Below are 22730 nucleotides of genomic sequence, written 5' to 3'. Positions count from 1 at the left end.
TTCCGGGAAGGCAGTTAGCATAACTTCAGGTATTCTGGCTTAAAATACTGGAAAATTAGCAATTTTAAACATTAATGTCATGAGTTGTATGCACTCAGCTATATAAAGGATAAGATTTCTTTCTGTCTTTGCAATCTCCCTAGCAGACTGCTTACGATGCATCACATCCTGGTTTAATGCTTATTCAGTAATAAAATGTTTCTCTCTCTTCTGTATTCGTGGAGCGGTTTTCCAGGTTGGGAGCAGATTTCATTTAGGACTTTTGTACCCATGTTCATAATTTAATTTCTAGTTTCCTTTATTGTGGAATCATTATCAGATTTAGGCATCAATGATACACTTGGTTCATAAAAAAATCTGCAAAGTTTCCTTCATTTTCTCTATTTTGAACAGTCTACGTAGCATTAGGGATTAGCTGCTCTTTAAGAGGTTTGGTAGTTTCCTCCTGAAGCCATTTGGATCACGTGCTTTTTGTGGAGTAATTCTTTGATAATTTTCTCTTTTTCTTCTCTGAGGATTTGTTTAAACTTTCCAACTCTACTAGGGTTAATTTCAGTAAATTCTATTTTCCTAAAAAACTAATTATCCATGGCGGGGGGGGGGGATTAATTATCTGTTTAAGCTTCAAATTTATTTGTACCAAGTTATGCAGAGTAATCTTGTTTATTAGTTTGACTATCCTGTTTCAGTGGTTATTTCTCCCTTTTATTTATTTTTGTCCTTGTGCTTACTTTCTTTTTTGATTCGGTAAGCTAGTGGACTGTGTTTTGAGAACCACTATTAACTCTAGGGTTGCTGAGTCGGAATTGACTTGAAGGCAACGGGTTTGATTTTTGGGTTTATTTAATTAACTCTAATATTTGTTTTACTTCTAATTACTTTTTACTTTTATCTTTATTAAAAATTTCTGGAAAAAGTATCAAAACTTATGGAGTACAGTTAGATCAGTGATTAGGGAAAAATTCATAGCTTTAAATGCTTTCTGTTAATAACAATAATGAGACTCAAAATACGTGAATTAAATATTCTATTCATAAAAGAAAGTAAACAAAAAAACAGAAGGAAATAAAGATAAAAGCCCCAAAGTCCTATGTCTTTTTCAAGTCAACACTGACAAGATAACAGCCAGTTGCTACAGGAACGTAGATTGGCTTCTGGGTTGGACTGCAGTGACATTATGAGGTCCCTGAACAATCTCTGCATTCCATGACTCCCGCTCCAAAGTATAGGGCATTTTAACCAGAGGCAGGACAAGGGTGAAGTTCTTCCACACGGATCTTTAAAAATACTTTAACACTAGAGACTCACCAAGCAGCATGCATGGCAGCATTTGTGAAACTCAATCCCTAAAAACCAATCCCTGCCAGGAATTAATACTAATTGCCAAAACGACCTGCACAAAGTATTATACCGCATTGCTGTTCAGTTGATTCCGACTCATAGTGACCCTATAGCACAGAGTAGAACTGCCCTGGTGGGTGGACTCAAACTGCCAAGCTTTTGGATAGCTGCCATAGCTCTTGACCACTATGCCACCAGGGCTACAAACCCTTTGCCATCGAGTCAATTCCAACTCATAGTGACCAGGGTTATAGTTACATTAAAATGACAGCTGAAGCTAAAATATAGTATAGAAACATTATAGGATTACATTAATCTCAGCACTTATGCATAAGATTTTATGCTTACCAATGTTTGGAATTCATAAGTAACTTATTTTCTGAAATCTCATGTTCCATCTTCAATTTCAATTTATATTTGACAGACATTAAGAGGTGACCAGGGAAAATATAATAAATGAAAAGAAAGCATACATAGTTGTATACACATTATGACTTGGTATAACAAAATAGAAATACACATTTTATACACCAAAATATTTACATTGAAGCCAAAAACGCTCTGACTTATCTTTATATTCTCATCTTATAGAAAAGTGCCTAGCACAAAATAGGTGCTCAATAGGTGTTTGCTGAAAAAATAAACGTGAATAATACATGCCTTGGGAAAAAAGTACTCAATTAAGTAAATATATGAAATTTTAATATGTTTGTATCTGAAACATATAAGGCCTAAAGACAAAATCAATACCGCATCAAAATTATCCAATGGTAGCTTCATTACAAAATTAAATCTTGAGTCAAATATTCAACTCTAAAAAAATATGATCTTGAGAATCAAGTATCTACATTTAATGTTAAGTAAACTGTCTTATGCTACATCATCATCATCTACTGCAGTATAGATGGCTTGATTCCTCCTCTTAATTTTCTTTCTTTGTTCAGGTTCATGTTCATCACTCAGCCTCTTCAATGACACATCCATTAAGTCCTTTCCATCCCCCGACTCCACAGTCTCACCAGGTTTCCCCTCTGTAGCAATTGGGGAGCCCAATGTATCATCAGGAGATACAATCATGGAGCCTGGCAAGATCCTGACATCAGAGAAGCTTGCAGAAAAGTCAGATGCTTGATCAGAAGGTCCTACAGATGATGTATTCATGTCACTGTGTGCACTTACAATGCTGTCTATATCTTCCTCTTCTTCACTTAACACTATTTCATCTGGATTAACAGAGGACAGGGCAGAGGTGTCTGTGTTGTATTCACTAGGTTCTCCTGAGTCATTACTCTCCATGTCATCCTGCTCTTCATATTCATTACACAAGTGAGGTTCTTCCTTGGCCTTCTGAAGTCTGACATTAATGTCTGTGATGCCAAGTTGAGCACAAAATTCAGTAGTCTGAGGACTGATCCTATGAACCAGCTGCACTTGATTCTGTGGCTTGCTAGGGTCATGGCAAGCAGCTGTTACACTAAAGTTACATGGAACTTTGAGGTCATGATTCAATTTTTCCAATACTTCTTTCATAGCTTCTTCTGTTGCACTATAATCCCACCTATAAAATTCCAAAACAATAGTTTTTTACATTTTAACAGGCTCAGACAATAAACGAAGAAATCCTAACCATGAACTTCAGCTGCAAGGATAATATATCAAAATTCCATTTAATAAAATCAAGTTAATAAGTTAATTTAGCCATTTTTAAATAAAAATAACTTTTAGAAAAAGTAGTCCCTAACTTATATCCTAAAACAAGCATAAATTATTTTACTGTATGAACCAAATCTCTACTTTACTATAGTTTTATGCATACTTATTCATATATACACCTATTTAGGTTGGTGCTCAACACTCTATTTTCTTGTCTCCCTTCGATGGAAAACTTGTAGCTTTTTCAACTATACCCACCAGTAAACCTTGAGTTGTTCTGACATCCATTCAACAACAATTCCCTTACTTTTGATGGAAAAATTTAGAAACAGGTAAGGGAGATGGTTGAAGGATGAATATAAGTTAATGTCACTGAACTGTACATGTGAAGAATGCTGAAATGGCAAATGTTTTGTTACATATATAGTACAATGAAGAAAAAAAGGAGGGTAGGGAGACAAGTGCAACAGAGAGGGAAAGTTCTAAATAAAATCACACTTACCTTGTATGCAGGCCATTATTTTCAGGCATATTCCAAAGGTGCCCAGTCACATTAATAAGATCATTAGTAGCCCTGAGAATGGTAAGCCATTCAATATCATACTCTAGGTAATCAGGAGCACTGGGATCATGTTCTATTTCTATTACCTACAGGAAGAAACAGGTAATTTTAAGAGATACATGGGTATTCTTAATATACTAAAAAATATAATGTAACTTAATAAAAACGAGTAAAACTGCATTGCAAAAGTATTTCATTATTCTTTACCTGAAGAAAGTCTCTATGTGGTAAACATTTGTCCAAGGCTAAAAATCTGGTTGCTCTGGCTGGCTGTCCTTTATCCTTAGCCTAGATAATATGAACAACGATTTAAGAAAAACTGTTCAAACTTCACAGGTAACTCATACAATGATTAGAATGGAAATAATCTTTATTATGTACACATCTGAACTGGGTGTCAAAGGAATGATTGTGACTTTTCCAAAACAAGTCAGTTCTATACCCACCTGGGCAATTATGGGCAAGGCACTTAGCCTCTCAGCTTTAATATCTTTACAAAAGTCAAAGCAAAAACTAAAAATGATGATGATCATCATGAGGATCATAATGATAAATCAAAGCATATAACACAAGGATAAAGAAGAAATAAGGCAACAGACCTTAAAAGTAAATTGGCAAAGCTAAAACTATAAAACCTTCAGAGAAAACCAGAGGAGAAAATTTCCATAACCTTGAGTTAGGCAAAGATTTTTTAGATACAACACCAAAAGCACAATAAGATATATCCATAGAACAAAACAGTATTCTGCAAAAAAAAAAAAAAAGGGAACAAAATACTGATACATGCTACAGCATGGATGAACCAGGAAACACATGCAAATGAAAGAAGCCAGACAAAATGATTATACATTATATGATTCCATGTATATGAAATGTTCAGAAAAGGGAAAGCTATAGAAACAGAAAGCTATTAGTGGTTGCCTGGGGCTGGAGGTGGGAAGGAGGACTGATTGCAAGCAGGCACAAGGGATCTTTTGGAGGTGATGGAAATGTTCTAAAACTGGATTAGGGTGATGTCCGCACAACTCTGGAAATTTACCAAAAATCACTGAATTGTACACTTAAGATGTAAACTATGTAAACTTACTAAACTATGTATGTAAACTATAATAGGAAACCCTGGTGGCGTGGTAGTTAAGTGCTATGGCTGCAAACCCAAGGGTCGGCAGTTCGAATCCATCAGGTGCTCCTTGGAAACTCTATGGGGCAGTTCTACTCTGCCCTATAGGATCACTATGAGTCGGAATCAACTTGACGGCACTGGATTTAAACTATAATAATGCTGTTTTTTAAAAAGTGAATTGGGAAAAAGAAATGGGGGAAAAAATCACAAAAATTAAAGCCACAGGCGGATCTCATACCACCAAGTAGGCAGCACCACGAGGGCACATCCTTTGGATACAGGGTCCCTGTGGCTGAGAGGCTCCTTGACCATGGGAGGATTGAGGATGGGGACCTTCTTCCAGAGCCGACAGAGAGAGAAGGTCTTCCCCTGAAGCTGACACCTGGAATTTGGGCTTTTGGCCTACTTTACCATAAGGAAGTGAATTTCTTTGTTGAAGCCATCCACTTGTGGTGTTTCTGTTACGGCAACATTAGATGACTAAGACAGAATTGGGTACTGAGAGAGTGGGGTGCTGCTCTAACAGATACCTAAAATGTGTAAATGGTTTTGAAACTGAACGGACAGAACTGCGACAGCGGCAGAGGACCAGTGCAGCAGAGAACCTGCAGCAGCAGAGAAGTGGCAACACCACAGAACCAGCAGAAGCAGAATGAGGAGACTAGTGCAAGACAGTGCTGGAGCCAACTCAGGGAGCAAGGGAGCTGAGCGTCTGTGCACAGGAGGCTTCCTGGCGGAGTGGGGTGCCTCTAGGCACTTATCGGTGGAGCTACAGAGCTTTGGAACACTTACCCCAGCAGGGCAGATGCGGCCATGAGGCCCGAGGAGCCGAGAGGCCAAGAAACCAGGAAGCAGAAGCTGAAGAGACAACACAAGAAGCCAAGCTACCTCAGTCTCAAAAGGATGTGTGACTGACCTTCAGCCATGAACCTCCTCAACAATGTTCCAATTTATGCCAAAAAGGGAGCTTTGCTCTGATCCTAGGCTGCTTGTCTGATGTCCTGACTTCATGTATGCTGGCTGTTGTGGGACTAGGGTGCTTACTAATTGCTGTGCTTCTGTCTGCTACTGCATTGAAGCCAACTGATGGTACTCTCCAGCATACTGCTGTCTGCTGGAACCATGCCTGAGTCCCTCATGCACAGCTAGGTGGTTGATAGTTTGCTCAAGGGGCAAGATTTCAATTTGAGTCAGTTTCCCAGATTTGGTCCAGTAAAAACCTTCCTTACTCCCCATTCCTACTAGCTTATGCATCTGAGCTCCCAATGGGCTTGAATATGCTGCAATTATGACAGACTTAATTCTAACTGATGAGAAGGCCAAATACAATTTAAAATGGGAGATGATAAAATACCATAGCATAAGTATATATGACTGCTAAGGGAACACAGGGAAATAAGCTTTTGGTTTTGCTACTGGGGATGTATTCATAGTGATTTTTGAGCTGGGTCTATTTTCATAAGTGCAGGTACTTTTCCATTTCAGGAAAATCGTAATTATGCAAAAGTGCTATATTTTCTTTAAAAAAAATAAACTGAATGAATTGCAAAAAAAAAAAAACAAAACATTAAGCCACATTGGAAGCAGTACAATAGAGCCTCACTGAAAACAGTAAAGCACATGGAGGAAAAAATGAAGTGAGCTACGGAAAGTCCTGCTGAGGGTCAGATATCAATTCATTTCTGGTGTGACTAAGAAAAGCAGAAAGCACAGATTACAAGCACATCTTGGCAGGAGAGCAGTTCTGAGGAAAGGTGATCTTTGTTGTTGATGAAGGCACTAAAATAACACTGGCAAAGTCAGGAGGGTTGAAGAACTTAATAAAAGGGGATCAAAAGCATTACTGATGCAGAGTTACAAGTCCCTGAGGCTGACAATAGACGATAGAGTAGGGAAGAAATAGGAAATCAGATTCTTCAGTAAAAACCCAAGAATGTCATGAGCCCTAAGAGATAGAACAGCGTAACAGATATAGACAAGGTGACTGACATAAACAGATAATGAGCTTTAAAGGAAGATAATTTTTTAATCCAGTGGCAGTCGCTCAAAGGAAAAATGAGAATGGCAACCTCTCCTCCTTATCCCAGTGAAACTAAGAAGTGAAGAGAATAAGTCCACTACAACAGAAAGGGCCTGGAGGAATATTTCCAGGCACAACCTTCTTTGGGGGAACATTGTTAAGGCGTACCCATGCCACAGAAAAGTCTTTAGTCAAGAATGTTTGGGAAGCACTACAAACCATATTCCACTCTTGGAGAGTGCCAATGCCTATTAGCACATTAAAGGATCTCAAAAATTCTACTGTGGCAGTCCCAAGAAAAAATCTCTAACTTCGTTAACCCAGAATTTACCAAAGATTTTCCCCATGGGATATTTTATACAAAAGTCAGATTTCAGTCAGAAATCAAGGTGAAAAGAAGTAAGAACTTCATGTTTCCACAAAAGACTAATTATGTATTACCTACCTTCCATCAAGTACTATAATCTACAGTTACCCAAGACAAACTCTGGTAGTCATCCTAGACTCCATCCTCCCTCTGCCACCAAATCCTGATGGTACTTCATTCTTTGTATTCCCTCTTAGCTTTAAGTTAGAACTTCATTATCTTTTGCTTAATACTCTCCTATTTAGGCCCTTGGTGGGAATTTCGTATCACTCCAATCCATACACAAAACTGCTGCCAAACTAATCTTTCTAAAATGAAATTGATTTTATTATTCTCCAGCTTAACTTTTTTCACTGTTTCCCCATTACCTTCTGTCTAAACCCCAAACTACACAGCATGGCCCAGAGGCAGTAGTGATTTTGCTTCCTCTCTCCCTATGCCTCAGCAATAGCAACCAGCTGTAGTTCTTCAAGGTTGGTGGTTTGAACCCACCCGGAGGCACCCTGGAACACAGGCCTGGCAATCTGCTTCCAAAAGGTCACAGCCTTGAAAACCCTATGGAGCAGTTCTACTCTGCTGACATGGGATCACCATGAGTCCGAATCGACTTGAAGGCAACAAACAACAGCCATTGCACAAGTTGGTCCCTCTACTTGGAATGCCCGGACAGTCTATCTCTTCCTGGTACTTCAAGACTCAGCTCAGGAATCAGTTCCTTTGGGAAACGTTCTCTATCTCTTCATCTCTGCCCATATCCCATTCCTACCACAATCTGGCTTAGGCACTCCCTCAGCATCATCCTAGCATTGCTCCATCCCAAACTTCTTACACTGTTTTGTACTTTCTTGTCTGTCTCTTTCCCCTCTGGATAATGAGCTACTCACAGAACGAAAGTTATATTTTACTTCTTTCTCTAACTTTACAACTGTAGAAACAATACCTAGTATATACATATTCAATAAGTTTCAATGAATGAATAAAATACTTTGTTTTCTACCTGGTGCTGCATCAAGGCTGCAAACTTCACATGAAGGTGTGCAGAAAACCAGTAAGTAGGTTTTAGGTGCTCTAACAGCTCTGAGGCAGCAGGACTTCCTAATGTGTTATTTTCCACTTCTTGTCGGAAAAAAGACTTCGTCTTAAGAAGTTGCTTCTTATTTCCGTAATGATATATACTTCTCGGCCAATCATGAGATAAGAATACATCCATAGGCTGCTTCAGCTTCAAGAGAAAAAGAAAGCAAGTTCTTAAAAACAGACCAAAAGAAATCCCCCTTTCTCTCCACCACCACTCCATGACCCCTCACCTGTCCACATAACCACTCACCCTCTTAGATCTTTGCATAATTCATTCTAAGGACACTTTTAAGAAAGCCACAGAAATGCTAAGCTACTCAGTCACTGTCTTAGTTATCTAGTTTTGCTATAACAGAAATATCACAGGCAGACGGGTTTAACAAAGGCATAGAGGTTAGGATTTAGAACACATTTTGGAGGATACAATTCAATCCATAACGCTAGCCAAGTTCATTAAAAATGTGTGTGTACACAGTGGGAATGTCTTTGTTATGTTAATAGGACAGGTTTAGTGAAGGGCATGTCTTAAGTCGATCTCTTTTGAGATATAAAAGAGATTAAACAAACAAGCGAGAGAAGCAGAGATGGGAGTAGAGAGATCCCAAGCAACATGAAGATCATCCAGGAGCAGAAGCTAAAAGAGACAATGACCTTCCTCCAGACCCTATAGAGAAAAAAGCCTTCCCCTCGAGCCAGCACCCTCAATTCACACATCTAGTCTCCTAAACCGTGAGAAAATAAATTTGTGGGTTAAAGCCACCCATTTGTGGTATTTCTGTTATTTACAGAAGCACTAGATAATTAAGACACACAATATACACCAAAACCTGTCTGTTTACTATATAAACTACTGTATTTTATGCAAATAATGTGGGCCCTTCTGTCTGTTTGCCAACTACGCTCTCCCTACCCCTGCCATGATGTATTAAGCACGCTACATTAATTTCTTTTTACAAGACATGTTTAAAAAGCTGGCTTAGCAGCGCTTACGAAAATACCTTTTGGGGGAGGGCAGGGTTGGCTCACAAACATAAAAGGTGCAGATTATCTGCATAAAAATATGACATATTAGAAGCATTTAAAGTGGCTGGTGCTTTCGCGGGGAGAAAACAAAACATACTGCAGAAATTACTCATCCCCAGCACCCACAAGGAATCTGAAACAAATACTCAAAAAACTATCTTAAACCAATTTGAGTAACTGTTTAAGATAATACAAAATATTAGATATGACTAACAACTGAACAAGTGCTATGGGTAAAATATGCAATGAAAATTCAGAGAAAGATGATGACTTTAAACTAGAACACTGGCTCGGAAGTGGTATCTAGGCACGGTTTTAAAGATTGGTAGGATTTAGAAAGGTAGAAAGGGAAAAACATTCCTTACAATGGTACAAACAGGGGCATAAAAGAAGTAACTGTGAACAGCCTTATGCTCCTGTAGAGGTTTCGTATGATATGGCAGGAAGGGCACAAGATCAAAAATCAGGTTGGCTCTGCCACTTACTTCTTGGGAAGTCCTAGAAGGATATTTACCTGTCTGAGCTTTGGCTTCTCATTCTTAAAATGATGAAGTTAGAGTAATATCTACCTCACAGGATTTAGGTGGAGATTAATATGAAATATTATGTGTGAAAACTTCTAGCTCAGTGTTGAGTAGTGGGTTAGCAAACAAAAATCCAGTTTGATCTACTCTCTAATTAAGCCAGTGTTTTGATACCACCTTTACAATTTTCTCATATTCTCTATCATCTTTGCTACTCTTTATTTTCTATTTAATTATATTACTGTTTAAAATAAATATTTTAATACTTTCTTTAAAAAGTATCGCTTTATTTCAACATACAGTGAAAACTGTGAGAGCCGAAACTACATGGAACCGCCTTGTTTTTCCAGGTCTTGCAAGTTTTCTGCCTTTGACAGGGTGCAGTCTTACCACTTTTCTATCACTCTCTATTAGTGGGAAATACTTGAGTTTTCCTTCTCTGATAGGTTTCTGCCTTACAAAGGTTCTGGCTTTAAAGGGTTTTACTGCATATTCTTTAGCCTTACCCTAAGTAACAATACCTGAAATCATGGTCTAAATTTTTGTTATTACTCACTAACATAAATCCATAATCAATAAAATAAAAAATGTCTACCTGTGAACTTCCTAAAACCATCTCAACATCTAAATTTTAAAAATACTGAATTAAGCTCTTCTTGGAAGCAGCATAATCAAATGAACAAAATACATTTTGGTATAGAATTACCTTAAATTTTTTTTAAGTCAGCTGTAATATACCTTTTACATACCTGTTTTAATTTATAAACTTCAATATTTCTTACATGATATATACTTCTTATTGTGGATGAATTATAAGGCGGGCACTCAAAATGACCTTAAATAGAAAGAAGAGAAATAAACTATATTCAATTCCCTTAAGTACTGCAAATACAAGTACATATATACACTTCTACAAAATTGATGTTTATCATCAATTTTTGGTTCTTAAAATCCTTACTTAAAAAAAAAAAAACAAAACACTGTTCTTAATACACTGGTATTTACTACCTAGGAGCCCTGGTGGCACAGTGGTTAAAGCACTTGGCTGCTAATGGAAAGGTCATCGGTTCGAACCCACCAGCCACTATGCAGAACAAAGTTGTGGCAATCTCCTTCTGTAAGCATTTACAGCCTTGGAAACCCTATGGGGCAGTCCCACTCTGTCCTTACAGGGTCTCAATGAGTGCCAATTGACTCAATGGCAATGGGTTTAATGGAAATAGACCACAAACTATAAATAATCGGGGAGCTTGTGATTTTTAAAATTGAATTATATTTAATTTTGGAGTAGATTATATACTCCCATAGTTTAAAATTTAAAAGATACCATGGGAAAGGCATAGAGTAAAAAGTATCCCTCCTAGGAAGATGAGTGGTTGGTTGCCTAGGGTTAGGGTGGGGGCAGAAATTAACTGCAAATGAGCAAAAGAAACCTTTCTGGGGTAATGGAAATGTTCTAAATCTGGATGGTGGTAATGATTGCAGAGCTCTGTAAAAGTACTAAAATTGTTTAACTGCATATGTACAATGGTATGTAAACTTCACTGTGGTAAAGCTGCTTTTAAAAAAAGGCTCCCTCCCATACTTGTCCCTCAGCCATCAGTAACCCTACCTAGAGGCAACCAACGTTAACCAGGTTCTTGTATTTTATTCTGGGGACATCATCTGTGCATATAATACACAAATTTCTTTATCCCTTCAATTACACAGATGGTTGTATACTTTATACATGTTCTATGCCTTGCTTTTTTTCTCTTAACATATCTTAGAGATCTTTCCACATTAGTTACATATAGAACTTTTTTTTTAAATGGCTCATAGAATTACATTGCATAGTTACATTATAACTAATCCCTACCATTTGCTATTACAAACAATGCTGAAATAACTTTGTATACATCACTTTACTTAGAATATATCTATAAATAAGTTTCTGGAAGTGGAACTCCTGGGTCAAAGCATATTTATAATTTCCATAGATATTACCAAGCATGGTTCCAATTTGCCCCCACAGCTGCCATTTAGTAGACAGCCTGTTGCTGGTGTATGCCAGTGCTAACAGATTAGAGTCATGGGGAGCAGGGCACAAGGAACAGGCTTGTGATTTCACAGTTACAGTGAGATTATAAATTTTAGCTACCAATTTATTTATTACAGGGTCACCATGAGTCATAATCTACTTGACAGCAATGAGTTTCGTTTTTTGGTTTTGGTATACTGATACAATAAAATACTATTCACAAATTAAAATAGGTGGATTAGAGTATCAACATGGATTTCAAAAATGTGTTAAAGAATTAACTTCCAGAAAGATACAGGCAATATATTTATATGAAGTTTAAAACATGCCTCGTAATACATTGTTTAAACCTCTTACACATGTGGTAAAGATATTAAAAAAACCAAGAGAATGACAAACACCAAATTCAGAATAGTGACTGCCTGGCAGGAAATGGAGGGACAAAACCAGGGGCAAGGAATTGAGGAGAAGTAAACAATGATCCTCAATTTTATCTGCACAGCTTTATTTCTTAAAGATCAAAATTAAATATGGTAATATTCTAATAATGGATAAAACTGAATAATGGATACACAGACATATAGTTCCCTATATTTTATTATGTATGAAATAGTCTATAATTTAAAAATTAAAATTAGTCGGTTCATAGAAAAAACTCCGATGAAAAATAACAGTCAAATTATGTTATGCTTAAGTTATTCTTGGGCAAACAAATTCTAAAGTCTAAAAAAAATTCTAAATATAAAAATACCTTTTCGATAGTCATGAGATTTAAATATACCAGAGATCCCACCAATTCTTACACCTCGGTATTTTATCACACCAGCCAAACCTGAAAAAAAAATAATGCAATTAAATAAAGTCACTACAGGCAAAAGAAAAGCAATCTCTTTATTAACTCACTGAACCATTTAAAGGCTTGGACTTCCAAGCAGTCCTAAAATTATTTGAAAATTAAGCATCATGATGAGGTTATCTTTTATATTGTAAGATGTCAATAGTACATAAGGTAGATTAGGGATGGTTAAGCGCTCGGCTGCTAAGCAAAAGGTCGGCAGTTCAAATCCACCAGCTACTCCACAGGAGAAAGATGTGGGGTAAAGATTTACAGCCTTGGAAACCCTATGGGGCAATTCTATCTTATGGGGTCACTATGAGTCAGAATTGCCTCTATAGTATCAGGTTTGATTTTGGTTTGTTTAGGATTTAAAGAGGGGAGCCTGGAAGCAAATCAGCCAAGACATTTAAGCAGAAAGGAAGGGACAAATGAGATTAGGTATTAAGAGGGAAACAGACATAATTTGGTGCCTTAACTGAATATGGGGATTGGTTGGGGGAAATAGAAGAAAATGTCCTATGATGGATTTAGACGTTATAGATCTCAAAGTAAACAGGGACAAGGTATAAAGAATCTGTACTTTCAATAGTTCATTTCTGATTGATCGTTATCTGACAATTTCACCTTTGGACAATATTGCAATTGTCAACAGATGATCAGGAGGTGGGGCCAAGATCGCAGAGCAGTCAGACATTTCTGGTGAACCCTCTTACAACAAAGACCCGAAAAAACAAGTGAATCGATTATATATATGATAAGCTAGGAACCCTGGGCATCAAAGGCAAAGTTAAGAAATTAGGCTGAGTGACGGGGGAGGGAGAGACAGTACAGAAGCAGCAAGGAGTTGCCCCGATTCCCTGGCGCAACTGCAGCATGGCTGATGACAATATTGGGGAACCGAAGGCAAGCGAAGAGGCACATCCCTGATTCTCTGGGGTGACCGCGTCAGGGCTGGCAGTGGCGTTTAGGATGCAGGTGCTTCAATGAAAGAAGACAAGCGAGGTGGCGCAGCCCTAACCCCCGGGGTAACCGTGACGGGGACCAAGCCAGCGCACAATCTACACATGCCTCCCAAATCTGAGAAAAAACAGTGCTCTCAGCACAAGAGAAGTGATTTTGTCTCATTTACCACAGGGATCTACTATCTTCTCCTTTTGAAAGAAGTCTTTCCTATCTATCTGATCCCTCCTCCCTCTGCCCCAGCTGGCTTCATTAACAGTTGATTTCCCTGGGCCTGAGATAGGTCCTGCTGAGTTCCCTGAGCCTTTCTCCTGGCCTTGGAGAAGGAACAAATTAACAAATGGTGAAAAAATACTCTGCCGACTACCCCTAATCTGGAAACTCATAGCAGAAGCGGCTCCAGTCCAGGGACAAGCGGTCCACAGACATTCTCTTTCACCCCTACATGGATCCAGGTGGCCCCATTATAGCAGATAGGATTTGGCTGTTATATTGCAAGGGCGAATCTGTTTGAGGTCTGACTGTAACTGTTTCAGCTGTGCGGTGGAGAGGCAGGTTTTTGACATTTGATACTGCTCTGCCAATTAAACAGGAGCCTCACCTACCCAATGCAGGGGCCTGAGGACTGGAGGTTCCACCCATGCCACCTAGCCACCCATGACAGGGGTCCAAGGATAAGTGGTGCCTACCAATCCTTACAGTTAAAAGCATGGGGTACCTGTGATACGGCTGCAGAGCCCACCCACCAGAGCACTCTAGAGAACAGGGACGTGCCTTCTTCACAGACGCTCGGGAGAAGGTTGCCAGCCCCCTGCCCTCCTCAGAGTATGACCTCCTGCTGCTACCAGAAACCTCCGCATACAACAATCACCACTGCTCCTCTAAGATTGGAGGTGAGAGCCTGCACCACAAACTAGGTGATCAACTACCTGGACACCTGAGCAGAATCTATACAAGAATAGCAAACAGACTCCCGGACCCATATACATGGTAACAGCTCTAGCCATCTGGTAACAGGACATTAGTACTTCAAAGGCTCCAATAAACAAGTTAGCTCATTCAAGTAGCCTAACAGGGTATATCAAAACAAACCACAGCAAGAAGCTAGGACACAGCAAGCAAAGATAAAATGAATTAATACAATAAATTATAAATGGCTCAAACAACAGTCAATATCAAATCACAAAAAGAAGCAGGCCACGATTGCTTCAACAAACTCCCAAAACAAAGAATCAAGGACTCTTCAGAATGAAGATATATTCCTGGAATTATTAGATGTAGACTACAAAAAATTAATATACAAAACTCTTTAAGACATCAAGAAGGAGATTAGGCAAAATGGAGAAAAGCCAAGGAAAACACAGGTTAAGCAGTCCAAGAAAATAGGAAGATTATTAATGAACATAATGAAAAATTTAATAGGCTGCAAGAATCCATAGAGACAGCAATCAGAAATTCAGAAGATCAACAATAAAATTTCAGAATTAGATAACTCAGTAGAAAGTCAGAGGAGCCAAACTGAGGAAATGGAAGTGAGAAATAGTGAGATTGAAGATAAAACACTTGGCAACAATATAGTCAAAGAAAAATCAGATAAAAGAATTGAAAAAAGAGAAGAAACCCTAAGAATCATGTGGGACTCTATCAAAAGGATTAACTTACAAGTGATTGGAGTACCAGAACAGGGAGGGATAACAGAAAATACAGAGAGAATTGCTGAAGATTTCTTGGCAAAAAAATTCCCTGACACTGTTAAAGATGAGAGGATATCTATCCAGGATGCTCATCAAACCCCATACAAGGTAGCTCCTAAAAAAAAAGGCACCAAGACATATTATTATCAAACTGGATCAAAATCAAAGATAAAGAGAAAATTTTAATAGTTGCCAGGGATAAATGAAAAGTCACCTACAAAAGAGAATCAGTAAGAACAGGCTCAGATTACTTGGCAGAAACCATGCATACAAGAATGCAATGGGATGACATATATAAAGCACTGAAGGAGAAAAATTCCAAGAATCATATATTCAGCAAAACCATCTCTCATATATGAAGGTGAAATGAGGGCATTTCCAGATAAACAGAACTTCAGGGAATTTGCAAAAACCAAACCAAAACTACAAAAAATACTAAAGGGAATTCTCTGGTTAGAAAAATCAATAATATCAGACATTAACCCAATACTAGAACACAGGATGGAGCAACCAGATATCAACCCAGATAGGGAAATCACAAAAATAAATCAAGATTAAAAAAACACTCAAGACAGGGAAACAACAATGTCATTATGTGAAAGATGACAACACTAAATCAATAAAGAGGGACTAAAAAATGTAGTTACACACTTCACATGGAGAGGAAGCCCAGGAGATGTAAAGAAATAAAAGATAGGTTTAAACTTAGAAAAATAAGGGTAAATATTAAGGTAACCAAAAGAGAGACTAACAATCCTACACATCAAATAAAAAACAAGAAAAACATAAAGACTCAGCAAAAACAAAATCAACAACAATGAAAAAGAGGAATATACAATTTATGAAGAAAAACTACTCTGCACAAAAAAAATATAAAAATGAAACTGTTAAAAAGACACAAAAAATGACAGCACTAAATTCATACCTATCAATAATCACACTGAATGTAAATGATCTAAATGTACCAAAAAAGAGACAGAGAGTTGCAGAATGAATTAAAAAACATGATCTGTCTATATACTGCCTACAAGAGACAAACATTAAAGACACTAACAAATTAAAACTCAAAGGATGGAAAAATACATATAAAGTAAAAAACAATCAAAAAAGAGGAGGTGTGGCTATGCTAATTTTTGACAAACCAGACTTCAAAGTTAAATCTGCCGCAAAGGATTAGGAGGGACGCTATATAACAATTAAAGGGACAATATACCAGGGGGATATTACCATATTAAATATTTATGCACACAACAACAGGGCTTTAAGATACATAAACTCTAACAGCATTGAAAAGTGAGATAGACTGTTCCACAACTGTAGTAGACTTCAACACACCACTTTCAGTGAAGGACAGGACCTCCAGAAAGCTCAACTAAAACATGGAAGAGCTAAATGCCACAATCAACCAGCACGACCTCATAGAAATATACAGAACACTCCACCCAACAGCAGCCAAACAGACTTTCTTTTCCAGTGCACATGGGACATTCTCTAGAATGGACCACATATTAGGTCATAAAACAAGCCTTAGCAGAATCCAAAATATCGAAACATTACAAAGCTTCTTCTCTGACCATAAAGCCATAAAACTAAAAGTCAGTAACACAAAAAATCAGGGAAAAAAAATCAAACACATGGAAGCTGAACAACACTTTGTTCAAAAATGATTGGATTATATAAGGAATTAAAGACAGAATAAAGAAATTCATAGAATCCAATGAGAATGAAAACACTTCCTATCAGAAACTTTGGGACACAGCTAAAGCAGCGCTCAGAGGTCAACTTACGGCAATAAATTCACACATTCAAAAAAAAAGAAAGAGCCAAAATCAACGAATTATCCCTACAACTTGGACAAATAGAAATAAAGCAATAAAAGAAACCCTCAACCACCAGAAGAAAGCAGTTAATAAAACTCAGAGCAGAATGAAATCAGAGAATTGGAAAAAAACTGAAAAAGTTAACAAGACCAAAAGCTGTCTTTTTGAAAATATTAACAAAATCAATAAACCACAGGCCAAACTGACACAAGAAAAACAGGAGAAGAAGCAAATAACCCAAATAAGAAGCAAGATGGGCAATATCACAACAGGCCCAACTGAAATAAAGAGAATGGTAACAAAATACCAGGAAAAACTGTGCTCTAACAAATATGAAAACCTACAGGAAATGGAAAAAGTTCTATAAAGAAACTACCAAAAAAAAAAAAAAAAACCTAACACAAACAGAGGGAGAACAACTAAACGAACCCAAAACAAAACAAGAGATTGAAAAAGTAATTTAAAAACTCCCAACAAAAAAAAGCACTGGCCCTGATGGCTTCACTGGAGAATTCTACCAAACTTTCAGAGAAGAGTTAACAACACTACTACTAAAGGTATTTCAGAACATAGAAAAGGATGGAATACTCCCAAACTCATTCTATGAGGCCAGCATATCCCTGATACCCAAACCAGGTAAAGACACCACACACACAAAAAATTACAGACCAATATCCCTCATGACCTTAGATGCAAAAATCCTCAACAAAATTCTAGCCAATAAAATTGAACAACATATCAAATAAATAATTCACCATGACCAAGTGGATAAATACCACATACACAGCATTAGAAAAACAATCAATATAATCAATCACACAAATAAAATAAAAGACAAGAACCACATCATCTCATCAACTGATGCACAAAATGCATATGACAAAGTCCAACACCCATTCATGATAAAAACTCTCAGCAAACTAGGAAGAGAAGGAAATTCCTAGAAATTATAAAGGGCATTTACACAAAGCCAACAGCCAGCATCATCCTAAATGAAGAGAGACTGAAAGCATTCCCCTCGAGAATGGGAACCAGACAAAGATGCCCTTTATCACCACTGTCATTCAACACTATGCTGGAGGTCCTAGCCACAGCTATTAGGCTAGATAAAGAAATAAAGAGCATCCAAATTAGCAAAGAAGAAGCAAACGTATCTCTACTTGCAGATGACATGATCTTATACACAGAAAAACTAAAGAATCCTCAAGAAACCTACTGAAACTAATACAAGAGTTTAACAGAGTATCAGGAGACAAGATTAACACATATAAATCAGTTGGATTCTTGTACACCAACAAAGAGGAAATCACCAAATCAATACCGTTTACAGTAGCCCCCAAGAAGATAAAATACTTAGGAATAAATCTAACCAGAGATGTAAAAGACCTATACAAACAAAACTGTAAGACGCTACTGCCAGAAACCAAAAGACACCTAAATGAGTGAAAAAACATACCTTGCTTGTAGATGAGAAGACTCAACATTGTAAAAATGACTATTCTACCCAAAGCGATCCACAGATACAATGCAATCCTGATCCAAATACCAGTGACATTTTTTAATGAGATGGAGAAACAAATCACCAACTTCATATGTAAGGAAAAGAAGAACCAGATACGTAAAGCATTACTGAAAAAGAAGAACAAAGTGGGAGGCCTCACTCTACCTGATCTTAGAACACATTATACCTTCACAATAGTCAAAACACCCCAGTATTTGTAAAACAACAGATACATCAACCAATGGAACAGAATTAAGTATCCAGACATAAATCCATCCACGCATGAACAGCTGATATTTGACAAGGCCCAAAGTCTGTTAAATGGGGAAAACGGTCTCTTTAACAAATAAATGGGGCTGGCATAACTGGATACTGTCTGCAAAAAAACTAAACAAGACCCATACCTCACACTATGCACAAAAACTAAGTAAAAATGGATCAAAGACCTAAATATAAAATCTAAAACAATAAAGATCATGTAAGAAAAAATAGGGACAACAATGAAAAAAAACAGGGACAACGCTAGGAGCCCTAATACATGGCATAAACAGTATACAAAGCATTATTAACAATGTACAAACACCAGAAGAGAAATCAGATAACTGGGAGCTCGTAAAAGTCAAACACCTATGTTCATCCAAAGACTTCACCAAAACAGTAAAAAAGGAATCTACAGATTGGAAAGTTCTTAACTATGACATTTCCAATCAGCATCTGATCTCTAAAATCAACAGGATACTGCAAAAACTCAACAGCAAAAAGACAAATAACCCAATTAAAACATGGGCAAAGGAAATGAATAGGCTCTTCACTAAAGAAGACATTCAGGTAGCTAACAGATAATATGAGGAAATGCTCATAATCATTAGCCATTAGAGAAATGCAAATCAAAACTACAAAGAGATTCTCTCTCCAACAAGGCTGACATTAATTCAAGAAACACAAAATAATAAACGTTGGAGAGGTTGCAGAGAGACTGGAACACTTACACACTGCTGGTGAGAACGTAACATGGTACAACTACTTTGAAAATTGATTTGAAAAGTTAGAAATAGAACTACCATACGATCCAGCAATCCCACTACTTGGAATATATCCTAGAGAAATAAGAGCCATCACACGAACAGATATATGCATACCCATGACCGTTGCAGCGCTGTTTACAATATCAAAAAGATGGAAACAACCAAGGTGCCCATCAATGGATGAATGGATAAATTATGGTACATTCACACAATGGAATACTATGCATTGATAAAACACAACAATGAATCTGAAACATTTCATAACATGGAGGAATCTGGAAGGCATTCTGTTCAGTGAAATTAGTCAGTTGCAAAAGGACAAATATATGAGACCACTATTAAAAGAACTCAAGAGATAGGTTAAACATAGAAGAAAACATTCTTTTTTTTGGTCTTTTCTTCTCTTTTTTAAAATTTTTATTGTGCTTTAAGTGAAAGTTTACAAATCAAGTCAGTCTCTTACACAAAAACTTATATACACCTTGCTACATACTCCCAATTGCTCTACCCTAATGAGACAGCCCACTCCCTCCCTCCACTCTCTTAGTGTCCATTTCCCCAGCTTCTAACCCCCTCTACCCTTTCATCTCCCCTCCAGGCAGGAGATACCAACATAATCTCAAGTGTCCACCTGATCCAAGAAGCTCACTCCTCACCAGCATCCCTCTCCAACCCATTGTCCAGTCCAATCCATGTCTGAAGAGTTGGCTTTGGGAATGGTGCCTGTCCTGGGCCAACAGAAGGTCTGGGGGCCATGACCACTGGGGTCCTTCCATTCTCAGTCAGAACATTAAGTCTGGGCTTTTTACGAGAATTTGGGGTCTGCATCCCACTGCTCTCCTGCTCCCTCAGAGGTTCTCTGTTGTGTTCCCTGTCAGGACAGCCATCACTTGTAGCCAGCACCATCTACCTCCTCTGGTCTCAGGCTGATGTAGTCTCTGGTTTATGTGGCCCTTTCTGTCTCTTGGGCTCGTAATTAACTTGCATCCTTGATGTCCTTCATTCTCCTTTGATCCAGGTGGATTGAGATCAATTGATGCATCTTAGATGGCCACTTGCTGGCATTTAAGACCCCAGAAGAAAATATTCTTTGATGGTTATGAGAGGCGGGAGGGAGAGAAGGAGGCAGGGAGGGAGGGAGAGGGGTATTCATTAATTAGATAGTAGACAAGAACTAATTTAGGTGAAGGGAAGGACAACACACAATACAGGAAAGGTCAGCACAACTGGACTAAACCAAAAGCAAGGAAGTTTCCTGAATAAACCAAACGCTTCGACGGCCAGCATAGCAGGGGTGGGGGTTTGAGGACCATGGTTTCAGGGGACATGTAGGGCAACTGGCATAATAAAATCTATTAAGAAAACATTCTGCATCCCATTTTGGAGAGTGGCGTCTGGGGTATTAAACGCTAGCAAGCGGCCATGTAAGATGCATCAGTTGGTCTCAACTCACATGGAGCAAAGGAAAACGAAGAACACCAAAGCACAAAGTAAGTATGAGCCCAAGAATCAGAACGGGCCACATAAATCAGAGACTATACCATCCTGATACCAGAAGTACTAGATGGTGCCCGGGTACAATGGATGACTACCCTGACAGGGAACACAACAGGGAATCCCTAAAGGAGCAGAAGAGCAGTGGGATCCAGACCTCGAATTCTCATACCAGACTTAAGGGTCTGACTGAGACAAGAAGGATCCCGGAGGTCATGGTCCCCAGATGTTCTGTTAGCCCAAGACAGGAACCATTCCCAAAGCCAATTCTTCAGACAGGGATTGGACTGGACTATGGGATAGAAAATGATACTGGTGAGGAGTGTGCTTTTTGGATCAAGTAGACATTTGAGACTATGTGGGCAGCTCCTGTCTGGAGGGGAGATGAGAGCAGAGGGGGTCAAAAGCTGGCTGAATGGACATGAAAATAGAGTAGAGGGAAGGAGTGTGCTGTCTCATCAGGGTGAGAGCAAATGGGAGTATGCAGCAAGATGTATACAAGTTTTTATGTGAGAGACTGACTTGATTTGTAAGCGTTCACTTAAAGCACAATAAAAATTAAAAAAGAAATGGGCGAAGGATATGAACAGGCACTTTACCAAAGAAGACATTAGGCTGCTAACAGATAACATGAGGAAATGCTCACGATCATTAGCTATTAAGAGAAATGCAAATAAAAACTACAATGAGATTCCACTCACCCCAACAAGGTTGGTACTAATACAAAAAGCAGAAAATAATAAATGTTGAAGTGGTTGTGGAGAGACTGGAACACTTATACACTGTGGTGGGAATATAAACTACTTTGGAAATCGATTTGGTGCTTCCTTAAAAAGCTAGAAATAGAACTACCATACGACCCAGCAATTCCACTCCTTGGAATATACCCTAAAAAAATAAGAACCTTCACATGAACAGATATATGCACACCCATGTTCACTGCAGTACTATTTACAATAAATAAAGATGGAAGCAACCAAGCGGCACATCAACAGATGAATGGATAAACAAATTATGGTATATTCACACAATAGAATACTATGCAATGATTAAGAACAACAATTGAATCTGTGAAACATTTCATAACGTGGAGGAATCTGGGAGGCTTTACGCTGAGTGAAATTAGTCAATTGCAAAAGGGCAAATATTGTATGAGACCTTTATTATAGAAACTCCAGATAAAGTTTAAACACAGAAGAAAATATTTTTTGATGGTCATTAGGGTGGTGAGGGTGGGAAAGCGATATTCACTAACCAGATAGACAAAAATTTTTTTAGGTGAAGGGAAGGTCAACATGTAACACAGGGACAGTGAGTACAACTAGACTAAACCAAAAGCAAAGAAGTTTCCTAATACAACCAAACACATCAAAGGCCAGAGTAGCAGGGACAAGGGTCTGGGGACCATGGTTTCAGGGGGCATATAGGTCAGTTGGCATGACAAAACGTATTAAGAAAACGTTCTGCATCCCACTTTGGTGAGAGGCGTCTGTGGTCCTAAACGCTAGCAAGCCACCATCTCAGATGCATCAATTGGTCTCAACCCACCTGGAGCAACGGAGAATGAAGAACACCAAAAACACAAGGTAAATATGAACCCAAGAGGCAAATAGGCCACATAAACCAGAGACTCCATAAGCCTGATACCGGAAGAACTAGAGGGTGCCCGGCTACCACCGATCACTGCC

At 38.2% G+C, this 22730-nt stretch overlaps 1 protein-coding gene across 2 annotated transcripts in view; it reads right to left on the bottom strand.

Annotated features, from left to right (window-relative positions):
• Positions 1-589: 589 nt before the first annotated feature.
• DBR1 (debranching RNA lariats 1) overlaps positions 590-22730 on the bottom strand; it is a 35250-nt gene continuing 13109 nt past the window's right edge. Inside the window, exons 3-8 of one of the 2 annotated variants that reach the window (XM_003419972.4) lie at positions 12462-12542; positions 10440-10525; positions 8064-8288; positions 3764-3844; positions 3497-3642; positions 590-2899 (exon numbers count right to left, since the gene is read on the bottom strand). In XM_003419972.4, coding sequence (XP_003420020.1) covers positions 2212-2899; positions 3497-3642; positions 3764-3844; positions 8064-8288; positions 10440-10525; positions 12462-12542 — 1307 coding nt within the window. In that variant the 3' untranslated portion in view covers positions 590-2211. The remainder of the gene's footprint in view (positions 2900-3496; positions 3643-3763; positions 3845-8063; positions 8289-10439; positions 10526-12461; positions 12543-22730) is intronic. The other variant, XM_023538813.2, reaches the window with a different exon arrangement.

This window comes from Loxodonta africana, chromosome 26 (assembly GCF_030014295.1).
Source record: "Loxodonta africana isolate mLoxAfr1 chromosome 26, mLoxAfr1.hap2, whole genome shotgun sequence".
Taxonomy (NCBI): domain Eukaryota; kingdom Metazoa; phylum Chordata; class Mammalia; order Proboscidea; family Elephantidae; genus Loxodonta; species Loxodonta africana.
The sequence above is the reverse complement of the archived record's forward strand: the minus strand, read 5'-3'. Positions and strand labels throughout refer to the sequence as shown.